Source organism: Hippoglossus stenolepis, chromosome 4, assembly GCF_022539355.2.
Source record: "Hippoglossus stenolepis isolate QCI-W04-F060 chromosome 4, HSTE1.2, whole genome shotgun sequence".
Lineage (NCBI taxonomy): Eukaryota > Metazoa > Chordata > Actinopteri > Pleuronectiformes > Pleuronectidae > Hippoglossus > Hippoglossus stenolepis.
The window spans coordinates 21,696,110-21,708,687 of record NC_061486.1 but is presented as its reverse complement, the minus strand read 5'-3'; the positions used below and the strand labels follow the sequence as shown (position 1 = coordinate 21,708,687).

At 39.3% G+C, this 12,578-nt stretch overlaps 2 protein-coding genes across 8 annotated transcripts in view; both read left to right on the top strand.

Annotated features, from left to right (window-relative positions):
- vaspb (vasodilator stimulated phosphoprotein b) overlaps positions 1-3,867 on the top strand; it is a 30,993-nt gene extending 27,126 nt beyond the window's left edge. For both annotated transcript variants that reach the window (XM_035155009.2, XM_035155010.2), the window contains 3 exons: positions 1,331-1,400; positions 2,245-2,302; positions 2,399-3,867. In XM_035155009.2, the coding sequence (XP_035010900.1) occupies positions 1,331-1,400; positions 2,245-2,302; positions 2,399-2,433 (163 nt within the window). In that variant the 3' untranslated portion in view covers positions 2,434-3,867. The remainder of the gene's footprint in view (positions 1-1,330; positions 1,401-2,244; positions 2,303-2,398) is intronic.
- A 1,373-nt stretch (positions 3,868-5,240) lies between these two features.
- Positions 5,241-12,578, top strand: part of LOC118106442 (clathrin heavy chain 1) — a 29,462-nt gene continuing 22,124 nt past the window's right edge. The window contains exons 1-5 of one of the 6 annotated variants that reach the window (XM_035155004.2): positions 5,241-5,811; positions 7,393-7,600; positions 8,010-8,012; positions 11,742-12,010; positions 12,285-12,446. In XM_035155004.2, coding sequence (XP_035010895.1) covers positions 5,770-5,811; positions 7,393-7,600; positions 8,010-8,012; positions 11,742-12,010; positions 12,285-12,446 — 684 coding nt within the window. In that variant the 5' untranslated portion in view covers positions 5,241-5,769. The remainder of the gene's footprint in view (positions 5,812-7,392; positions 7,601-8,009; positions 8,013-11,741; positions 12,011-12,284; positions 12,447-12,578) is intronic. The other 5 variants (XM_035155003.2, XM_035154999.2, XM_035155001.2 and 2 more) reach the window with 5 other exon arrangements.

Here is a 12,578-nt window from a genome sequence, read left to right as displayed (position 1 = left end):
TGGCTTTGTGTTCCTTGAAAACTGAACTGGGATTGTATATTATTTTTACATGCCACCTCTGAGTGCTGGGCTCGGTGCTGTCCTCTTGTGGTTGTCATTCTGATGGCTTAGCCTGTCCTGTCAATAGATGGTAGCTGAGGGATGTGTATGTAGCTGTAGTAGTCAAGAGGTGGATAAACTCAACCAGTATATGTGTATGTACCAACAATTTGTTTTCAGAGTAGCATGATTTTTTTTTTTTTTTATTAACAAAGGCATAAAAGGAGACATATTATGCTTTTTCAGTTTTTTCCCTTTCCTCTAGTGTGTTATGTTTTTTTGTATGTAAAGGTTCTGCAAAGTTAAAAAGCCCAAATCCTGCAGTCAAGGACGCTCATCTCCTTCACAGAAAACATTTCTCCTGAAGGTCATGAAACACCTAATCAGTAGTCCGGCTGATACTTTTGCATCATTGTGATACTTTTGCATCATTGTGATGTCTTGTGATTCAAACGATGTGCAACAGGCTTCTCTGCAACTTTTCTCTCGTTCAGTGGGTGTGTCAAAGGTGTTGCCCAATCGGCAGCGACGTGTATATTAACCCTGCCATATTGAAAAGGCAGTGCACACAACAGATTCTAAAATTCTCTACAAAAGTGGCAGCGTTTGGTGTTCGAATCAATTAAAGATGTTAGAAGCAGCTATCCCTGATGATACTATGTCATCAAGCGTATTTTAGAGTAAGAATTGCTTTCTCAGCTGCAATAGTTGCAATGTTTGCAGATCACAACAGGGTCATCTCCTCTTCTGTATACTTAAACGTTTTGCTATGTTTTGTGAGGGCTGAACGCAGCCCAGGTAAAGCGAGAGCAGTACTGGAAAAAGTTGACCAATCACAACAGAGTGGGTCAGCTGGCCAATCACAGCGGGGCTGTGGGCTTAAGTGGTAGGGGGTTCTTAAAGAAACTGGAGCTGAGAAGAGGAGCTGCAGAAATGGACAGTGTGAGGAAAGTGATGCATTTTCTGAACAGTAGAGCATGTAAACCCTTTCAAGTAATAACCTAAATTAATAATATATACCTGAATTATGAGCATAATATGTCTCCTTTAATTTATGAATGGTAGGTTAATAATCTTAGATACTGCAATGCTCATTGCATCTCTGGGTGTGTATGTTTACATTTCTGTATCTTTCTCTTCACTGCTCCTTCAACCCTCTGGTGCTATGGTGATGAGCTTGATTGACAGTTGGCCTGTCTTTGCAGTGCCATGGACCTCCTTGGTTTTTTTGTGAAACACAGAAACATGAAATAATTGTCTGCGTTTGTCTGTTTTTGTTGTCTCCTTACAGGGTGAAGCCTGCAGGCAACAGTAATGATGCAGGCGGAATGGATGACTCAGATTTAGAAAAAATGAAACAGGTGAGTTTGTCACCACCACAAAGGAGCTGCACCCGAATGCGTGCCATTAAATGCATATGAAAAAAAAGCTGTCATCATGATGTCATTTATACCATATGATGATGAATAATTCATTCAACTAAATAAGCAGAGTAGGTTGTGTCTCTAATCATGTTGGTTGCCAAAGTTAATGCATTACCACACTATATGACATCCTTCTGAGTTCATAGTGACACCATCATTCCTAACATATGATCATAAATTATTTTTCAATCTCTATAAGCTTTAGGTTGTTACTATAGTCAAATTAGCAGGCAGAGATACATAGAAAAATGTAGTTTTGAACTATGCATAATGTCATTTTCTGACTGATTTCTTCATGGCGTAACTTATATTATATTATTTGATGGGGTATACTTTTATGATCTTTAGATTGTCTCTATTATTAGCAAAGATATCTTCAAAAATCAGAAACTTGGACCATGTTTTTGTTATGTTGACCCAAAGTTAATTATCCGGATATACCCTCACAAGTAATATTCCTAATTTGGCAAACATCTGTGAATATGTATATGCACACAGACAGTGGCAAAAACAACAACCTTCTTCTGGCTAGTCCAGCACACAGGAAGATAAGAAATCCATGATTCCAAATTGAGGCCGGCGTAGTGGAGATATCCGATTTCCCACCTTCTGCATGTACTGACACCAGTTTCCTACAGTGCATGTGAATGAATTCTCTGATTACCTGTGTAACCTGGTTCCTATGAGTAACCTGGTTACATTTATGCTTGAAAACCCACTGAGGGGTAAACTACAGAATCACCATGACTAACGGTTTGTTCATCAATTGATTCCTTTGCAGGAGATCCTCGAGGAGGTGCGGAAAGAACTACAAAAAGTCAAGGAGGAAATTATTGGAGGTGAGATTACTCTACGGAAAAAAATTCCAAATATAATTGCTTCAATGTAGAATATTTCAGGCTCCTAATGCTTGTGTGTCCACTTCTTTTCCACAGCCTTTGTTCAGGAGCTGCAAAAGAGAAGCACATAGTTCTGCTGAGTGTCAGGTGTAACGGAGGGATGTGATAGATGGAGGTGGCTGAGGCCTGTCGGGACCTCTCCTCCACTGCGCCCTCCCATGTAGCCCAGGGATTTCTCTTTTTCACCTACACACTTTCTCTTGTCTCTATCTCTATCTCTCTCTCACATGAGCATACTTGCTTATGTGTCCAACATGCATATTCACTTCATGTAAATGGTAATCCAGGGAACCTCCTCACGTCGCCCTCCAGGCACTTTTGATGATCACTCATGAGTCTTCAGCAGTGATCCCCTCTCATCTATCCCATCTCTTCCCTGCTCATTCATCCCGTCCCCTTGTGTCCTTTATGTGCTCCGCTCATCTGAACCAATTTAGAGCACATACCTGCAGCCAGTTTCTCTTCCAGTCCGTCATCATGTACACTCATCATAACCCTCTTCTGTGCAGAACTCCTGCTAATTGTGTCCTCTCCCTTCTGCTATCAGACGCACCATTTACTGATAGAGCAGTCTTCAGTATTCAGGGACAACTTATCAACCACATTTTTACTGTAATTAACAAAACGCTGACATGCTGGGAGCCTTTTTTCTCTCTCTCGTTCTCAGTTGACAAATTATTGTTCAGTGTCAAACAAGCTCCTTCATCCTCTAGCAGTGAACTGCCTCTGATGGTGGTTAGAGGCTGAGTAAACGACAACAATCGAGGACCGATCAGACAGTCCACCTCCCTGACTACTGCAGTGACTCTCCATCAAGTGGACTTTGAGCAGTGACTAAACTGAAACAGCACAACACCCGCCTTCGCTGCTGCAAGATTAAGACGTTTGAGGAAGAGGAGACAAGCAGAGGGACCGTGACGGACAACCTGAGTGCTGTGAAAGAGGAGTGTGTTGTAGTTTTATGATGTGTGAGAAATGTATTCTCTTTGCATTGCACTTGTTCCAGAGGAAGTGTGTCTGCGTGCTGCGCCGCCTTGACAGACTATGCCCTCTCACTCAAAATGAGATATTATTTGTTGGCCGGTGTAGTGGCTCTACACTGTGCTCCCACTAGTCATTTCCTTCCATTCTAGCTATTTCTAACTTTGAAACATGAAAACAATGGCCATGATGAGGTCAATTAATTTGGCCCTGACCAACTGCCTTGAGGATAAATATATATTGATATTATATATATATATATAAGGAAAAATATATTTGTTTTGAGGGAAAATGTTAGCAAAAATGAAATGGTGTTTCTATTTTAATTGAAGTGACTGGTGAATGGGGATTTTTTTTTCTTTTTTTTTTCAATGATTGTTTTCCTATGAAATGTTATTTTGGGTTTACTGTTTCTTTTTTCTAATAGAGTCTAGGCTTTTTACACTGAAATGTTAAGAAAACAGCTTAGAGACACTGGATTAGAAATGCCTTTATAGTCGAATACAGCTGCTTCTTGAAATGCATTACATGTCTCGAGTCTTCTTTTTGTGTCCTGTTGTAAGACCTCTTTAAGTGTTTGAGATTGGACTAATGATATGCTGTTTGTACAGACTACCTCACAATAGGGGAGGATCTTGGGGTGGGGCCAGCGGGGCATAGGAAATCTGGTAGGCCCATGAAGTTTTGCTGTCCTGTCAGTAGTCTTTAAAAAAAAGTCATCTACTAACAAAAGAGCTGAACAGCGTGATTCCTTTCATTGTCTGAACAGACAGTTTGATAATCAGTCATTATATAATATAACTATCCAAGGAAAACTTACTTAGTTACCAAGCTAAGAGATTATGAGACTATCCTATATACTCCTATAAAAGCCACAAATCCATATGATATCAAGTGTGTTTTAAGAAAAACATGCTTTATTCACAATGTCAAGGAGAGGTACTAAGCTACTTACAATCCTCAGGTTTAATCGAGACCTTTCTGATTGGTGGAGCACATTGTAACAATGGAAATGTTTACCACAACTGCGAAAATCATGTCTGTGATGATCGGATGGTTCAGCATTGGATTATGTTTACCTCAGAGGAACCATGATTTCACTCTTCTAACATGCCTATATTCATTTGCAATGACTAATGGGATGTGTAGTTTCTTCACACTTAAAAAATGATCTACACAGCCTTGTACCTTTGCTTGTCTTCCGTTTGTTTTTTTGCTCATAAATCAAATGTTTCATGGTCACGATTCATCCCATAGCTGGTCGGCCAGGTTCCGGAAAACTCTTTATAAAGATTTACTGAAATGTCAATGGAGAAGAAAAAAAAGGAAAATGTACATCCTGTACAAGAGTTATTCTCAAATTTGGCGGTCACTGTTACGCTTCTTACTCAAAATTAAGATGCCAATTTTAGATATACAATATGGTTAAGCAAGGAACAAATTTCTAAATGTATTCAATGTGTGGCTTTGCTCAAAGCTTTAGAGCTAACAGTGTCCAAGGAATGACTTAAATGTGCACCTTATAGAATCAGGAATTGTGCATGGATGTTGTCATATCATTGACCCATCTGTGTAAATGGTGGCCCCTTTATGGCCCCTGATATAGAAAATTCCTAGATCTGCCACTGTTTGTGAAATTCTTTGTAAAATGTAGTGAATTCGAATACAACTTTAACTATAGACATGTAATCCACATTTGATAAATAAATTTAAAAAACCATGACTGAATTCTAGCTTCAAACTAAATTTTAGTTTAGATTAAATTAAATGAGACATTTCAATGATATAGTTTCACTAAATTTCAAATTGCTTGCATGTGTCCCAAACTGTACCACCTGTTCTCTGAAGGGTTCATAGTGGGACTGAGCTTTAGAAATATGTCAATTATTGAAAAAAATAGTAGTTTGCTAATTTGGTGCGGAACTGACGTAGATTGACGGATTTTGAGTTGGTTTTACGCAGAATATGTTACGGGTTGTGAACAGTAAAAACGAGGATATAATGTGTCATCTTGAATAAACTAATTCATGATTTGGAATATCTCATATTAATGTTCAGTAGCAGAGTCGCTGTCCTCCCAGAGCTCCCTGGATGTTCCCGAACTGTGGGAAAGCTCTGAGCCGTTTCCGCCGCCATTGCGGATTTTGGACAGGAGATCAGCCGTAGCCACTGCCATCCATCGATGCGGTGCGGGGAGCGCACTCTGAAGGGGGGACACACTCCACGGTCTTTGCTGATCCCAGCTTTCGGAAAACGCGATCAACAACGCCGCGTATTCTATTATTAATCGTGTTCTTTCATTTTTCACTGATTGGCTCCGACCTACACGTACAGTGAGGAGGTCGTAGCTAGCGCGCTGCTACTGGCTAGCTAGCGAGCCGCACGGCTAGATTTTCAGGACTCCGGAGAAGCTCAAGGAAAACGCCATGGCTCAAATCCTGCCTATCCGCTTCCAGGAGCACCTGCAGGTATGTGAGCAAAACCCAACAGCTGAACGAGCCCCCCCAAAATCCATCCTTTTTCTTATTTACCGGCTCAGCCGTCGTTTGACAGGATGCTAGCTAAGCTAAACGTCAATACCCGCAGCAAATGAATGACCTCCCCTCCCCCGTTTAGCTAGCAGCTAGTTTTTCAGGTTAGCAGCTCTCATTCATTTCAGTGATGGATGATGTTCGTCGATGTTGGCTGTCACTGAGAACTTGGGGGAGAAGCCAGTTATCATTAAACATGTGTGCTGACCTTCAGTGACAAATTATTACGCTTTTGACACATACGTGGCTACATCAGCTAATAGCCGCGACATCAGCTATAGCTAACCGTGACAGCTAGTGTCATGAACGTTGTTGAAGCCGAGTTGTCTAAACCTGAGCTTTGTAAGATCTGGATCTGTTAGGCAGCCATGGTGTTATTATCACACCGAACATCTGATGGTGGTGATGTTGGTGGTGATGATGATGGTGGTGATGATGCTGATGATGGGATGTCAAGTGAGGTACCAAAGCGAGAAGCTGCAGTCTGACTGGTCCCTGGGCCATTTCACGTTATTGTGATGTTGTGTCACGACAGGCCATTTTTACCAGCTGAATACATCCTGTAGTGTTTTCCAACTGTGAGATGTAATCACCTCATCCAGCTGTCCAAGGTGGAGCAGGTGACCCATCCATTCCGTCATAAATGACACCGTTATCCAGCCCTCTCGCTCTCTTCATACACACACATCACATTGTTTTAAAAAAACACATGGGACCGGATTACAGACAGTGCAGTCGTGCTCAAGCTCAGCTGGTACATCTCAGCTTCTGACTGAATAAGATGTGCTTAGTTTAAATTAGCTTCTCACGTAATGTTTAGATTGCAATTTTTACATTATGACCTTTTACAGCAAATGTCGGATTTATTGCACCACTGCTGTATTAGACAGTTCATTTTAGCATCGTAAACTGGCAACTAAGCGTCTTTGTTACACTATCCCATAGCACTGGCCACATTGTTGCCTTTGAAGGATGGTGCTGTACAACTATAACCCAGGAGAAGTACAAAGTAGTTGTATCAACGGAGCTCAGTGTGCTGTGAAAAGCTTTTGGAAGCCACTGTATCTCAGAGACCACATTCACAGTGATGGAAGAACTCATGTCCACCAGACTTATGATACCATTTAATTCGATTTAAAGACAAAAATAAGTCGACAGAATGTGTTGCTGACTCTGACTGGTTTAATACCATCATAGGCATTTGTTCATTAAGGTGCTGTTGTGCTAGAGATTTAAACAAGCTGCCGTTGCATATTGACAAATATCAAAAAGAGAAGAAATAGTGTTACACCTATAATTTCATCATCTTAGTTTTGATTCATTTTTAACCCATTTTTTCAGTGTGATATAAAATGACTGAATGGATAATAACTCTTAAATTGTTTTGTTGTTTAAATGATGTTCCTGGTTGTCCTATTTTACAAAAGGGACCACAGTTGAAATGTTTCTTGAGATTTTTTTAAATAAACATTTCTGCCATGAGCTGCTACTGAAACAGACTGTACATGCTGATTTTAGCTCCAGAACCTGGGCATCAACCCAGCCAACATTGGATTCAGCACTCTGACCATGGAGTCTGACAAGTTCATCTGCATCAGGGAGAAAGTGGGTGAGCAGGCCCAGGTCGTCATCATAGATCTGGGCGACCCCAACAATCCCATCCGCAGGCCCATCTCTGCAGACAGCGCCATCATGAACCCTGCTAGCAAAGTTATCGCCCTCAAAGGTAAGCACCAGCAAAAATGCATATATCTAGCACTGATAGCTCGTAGTTTGATGTGCCACCTAGGGAGAGACAGTGCTAGTTCTTTGTTAAAGCACATAGACATACGTTGCTGTTGTGCTCTTCTAATATGTTTGACAGTTTGTGTAAATATTGTTTGTGTTGTCAGTCGGTTATGTAGCTGTCATAGTCTGCTTTTCATTTTGGTGTTCATATGTAGATCACCTCATTTCTGTTTGTCATAAATAACTTATTAGTAATACCAATACATTTTAATGTTCAAGACAATAATTTTCCAGGACAACTAGACGTAGTACCGGTGCGAGTAAATTGTCATGCTGTCATGAATGCTTTGTCTATTTTGCTTGTTTTTGCTCTTTTTTCATTTCTTACTGCTTTCTTATGTTTGCAGACGGTGAGTTCAATTTTACATATCATGAGTTATCAAAGTGTATTCTTGTATGCACTGTCTTGAAATGTTTGCACAGTACTGATAGTAATTTTAATGAATGCTTGGATTTACCTTGATAACACAAACAGGGCATAGTGAAAATAAGAGGGGAGCTTCTAGGGTTTTTTCTGTGTGGGTGTTTGTTCCATTTGCTACAATGTACATATGTTATATTACAGCTGACCATTTTCTAAAATGCGTTTCCCATTAACTTCATTACCATATGGATATTGGAATATAAAGTCTTACATCTTTCAGATAGATATTATTTTTGCGATGACCATCCTGCCCACGGGGCGTTTTGTCTAATTCGCATTATAAACATAGATATATACATAATATCCCTATGGCGGCAGTATAGTTGAATGAAGACACAGAAGTGGTGTTAAAAAAAGTACAAGAATTGACTCAGATGAAGCCTCAAATCAAACATAGGTAATGTGAAAAGCACATGAAGATGTAAAACTGATTCCATTTTCATAAAAAACTAAATTTGGCAACATTCAACCATTGTCATTGACAACCTGAAGGCACCCAAATAACATAATATCTCTGCCAGAATAAAACAAACTCTAGAGTAATTAAAAAATTTGATGAGTATTCATACATTTTACTAAAGGTTATGTGCCTTATAAAATGGCCAGTAGTATGTATGTTGTAAAATCATGCTGGAAAAAAACAATATGGTCAGTTATTCAATTGGGAAAATCAAGCAAGCGATGGCATTCAAGCCAGTCCTTAATTAAAAGTATGCAATGCTATATTGTCTTACTGTCCTATGGACATGTTCTTGTGAAATGTACCTAATTCTCATAAGAACTTATATTTTTTAAATCAGAATATTTATTTGATCAAATATTTGTAATGTTTATATGTATAAATAATATCGGCCAGCAGAGGCCAGTGCTATCATACTGATTTGAACATGATACTTGCAGATTGATCTGTGTAGAAAGTGCTTGGATGGGATATTGGATCTGTTTTTCCATAACTACTTTTTTAAATATGTTCTAATCCAGCCTTAGGCAGGCAGTTAACAGAAATTACAGAGCTTTGATATAATTTATGACATGCATACCTAATATGCCAAATTTTAAGTTATCACATTTAGTATTTACCATTTTCCCAGTTTGGCACCCCGGTGGTACCTATCAAAGATATCAGCAGAGACCAGACCTAGACCAGTGCATTTATACTAATCAGTTTGAATGCACTAAAAACTTATAATAATGACACAGTTACTAATAATAAATGCATGAAAATTAAACACAGATCATCAATAAAAGGTTGACATATATTTTTATAGTTTGTCTTGCCTTTCAACCAGCGCTTTTACTCCACCTTTCCGTAAGAGAGAAAAACGCATCTAAAACTTAACTTGGTTCTTATTTTATGAATCAATTCTGTGGTTTAGCACAATGCCTATGCAAATACAGTAGCAGTGTCAATTGAGAATGATGATGGTCAAGGATTAACCTGTGACATTGGTTTTATACGTCAAATACATATAATGTTTCTTGATTTGAAGGGATCTTTTTGTCACATCAGCCACACAACACTGTCAATATCAAAGACAAATTTCCAGCTTTTAGTTTCTCTCCTCTCTTCGTCCTGTGTTTTGACCACACTAATAGCTTTAGTCTTGTTTAGCAAAGACTCACATAAATTACAGGTTTTAGTAAAAGTGTACAGATTTTCATATTTTGAGTTTTACCTTAGATTATATATTGTGACTGGGTCTACTGACCCATAAAATGTGTCAGAGGATTAGTCTTAAGTAGCTTATAAATCTTGTGCTTCAACTCAGGTGTTGAGAAACTGCAGTTGAAAGTGTCGACTAAACAGAGAAAATGATTAAAGGACTAAATCAGCATTATTGCTACATATTGCTGTATTCTTCAGTTTATTGTGCTTGTTTTCTCTCGACTAATTACGGATTTGTACTTGACTTCTTTTCACTTTTTAGTTTATGTAGACAGTGTAATGCTTAGTGTACTCTACATAGTGTTAGTAAAGCATTTGTTCAGAAATGTCACTATACCTCAATTTAGATCTGAGTCATTATTGTCATTCATATGCTGTGTTAATTATAAATCACAGTTAATTCTAGGGTTTAGTTTGGTTTAGGCTTTTGGGCCCGATTGAAGTGGAGTGGTTTTCCTCCAGTGAGGCTGAACTGGAGGGGTAAAGAACAGAATGGGTGTGATTGTGCGTCCGTCCAGCATCCTTCCCATCATCACATCTGTTTGTGTGCTTTGTGGTCCTCTTTTGCTAATCTGCATTCAGACCTAACCTAAATTCCCACGTCCCTCATTTTAGGATTAAATTTCAATGTGAATCCCTTAAGAGCTGTAACAGCATGCCTGGAGTTTCATTTCTCTTGTAGGTGGTGTGGGTGGAGGGCTGGACACAGGCCATGAGGCCTCATTCTGACTCGCAATGGGCACCATGTTTTTCTGCTGATATTGATTCCTAATTGATTTAGTTTGGGTTGAAAAGATTCTTCAAGAATTTAACCGTTCTTAAATTGACAATTCAATTCCATCCGGGAAGAACAGTTTTGAGTGCTAGAACCTGCACAGAATTTTATATTCCCGTGACCAAATTTTCTAACTTTAGAAAATCTACACAGTTACTTTGTTAACATGGACACCAATATTCCGATATTAAACTGATTAAGCCAATAGTCTGAAGAAGCCACTGCCACAGACACAGCATTTTCAGATTAAGTCATGCTCAGAATAAGCAATAATTGATTTAAGATGTGAATTATGCTGAACTCAGTCACATGATATAGAAGTTACCAACTGCTTGATGACGCATGTCCTGTGTAAGAAGTCACATTTCTGGGGTGAGGGAGAAACTATAGTTAGGCTTTGCGTTTTAAGGGAAATGGTTATTATGAAGTGCTTGGATAAGCGCAAACATTGCAATGGTGATATTTTATGCTCTGTAACATGTAAACAGAATTATGAATTGAATGTTTGATTACAAGTCATGTAAACACCATAATCAAAATAATGTTTTATGCAGAATAATAGTTGTAATATTGGTGTCCATGTTAACATAGTCTGTGACAATTTGTAGCATCCAATGTGCTGATTGCAAGGTAAAAAGTAGCAAAATCCTGTTCACATTGCAAATTAATCTACCTGAACTCTGCACATACACATATTTAGCCAACGCTTTATCCATTGCGGATAAAGTTGAGCCACGCCAAACACGGTGGCCTCATTAAAATATAAGAAGGGACTGCACATATAGTCAGTTTGAACAGTGTAGTGTGTCTTGAATTTCTCAAATCAAAAATCTGTTTATAGATTAGTGACTTCAAATCTTCAGAATTTTCCTAATCAGTCAGATCTAACTGAATGCAGATCTACCACTTGAGTTGTTGCCCTTTTGTTGGTCTTGCCTCTTGTTTTCTACACTGGTACTGGCTTTATGTATGGTCCGTTGGTGTTATTCAAACCAATCCCTGACTACCAACCTCTCTCCAGTAATTGATATTTGGTGTGCACAAATGTTGTGTTTACTCCCAAAGTCTGCTGTGGGTTGTGTGTGGTAGCTTTAGTCCCTAGACTGATGTTCGTAAATATAATTTTTTTTATTTTACTGTTATAAAAATAATTTAGGTGTTCCCAGCTTCACCTGCATCACTGTGCGGTAACCTCGGTCTCTCAATGTTTTCAGCGGCTAAGACCCTGCAGATCTTCAACATTGAGATGAAGAGCAAGATGAAGGCTCACACAATGACAGATGATGTGACCTTCTGGAAATGGATATCCCTCAACACTGTTGCCCTGGTCACAGACAACGCAGTCTACCATTGGAGCATGGAGGGGGACTCTCAGCCAATCAAAGTCTTTGACCGTCACTCTAGCCTGGCTGGCTGCCAGATCATCAACTATCGCACCGACGCAAAACAGAAGTGGCTGCTGCTCATTGGCATTTCAGCACAGGTAAATAAACTGGGGTCAGCAAAACACTAGACGATCTTACTTTCTCAGAGATCTATGGTGGGATATTCATTTGTGATTAAGCACTTATGCTTTTACCTACAATAAAGTGGAGTTAGAAATCTTCATTGTGTGGGATGGAAACGTATATAGAATGGATGCATGTTTATGTAATGAAACAGCAGTTTTAATCATACACTTCAGTTGTTCTACTAGATGAAGAGGTATTAAAGGATCTTTGGCTTTTGGGGCTAACTTGTGGGCTTTCTCTCCTCAGCAAAATCGTGTAGTCGGAGCCATGCAGCTATACTCAGTGGACAGGAAGGTGTCTCAGCCCATTGAGGGCCATGCCGCTGGCTTTGCACAGTTCAAGATGGAGGGCAACACTGAAGAGTCAACTCTGTTCTGCTTTGCTGTGCGAGGACAGGCAGGAGGAAAAGTAAGATTAGCACTGGAAGTCAATAATGGATAGAAATGATTTCAGAGAATGCAGAATCCAAATCAAATTGAATGCAGTTACAATCCTTTCTTGAGAAGATTGTGACACAACTTTGTCTCATTTTGTCTTTTT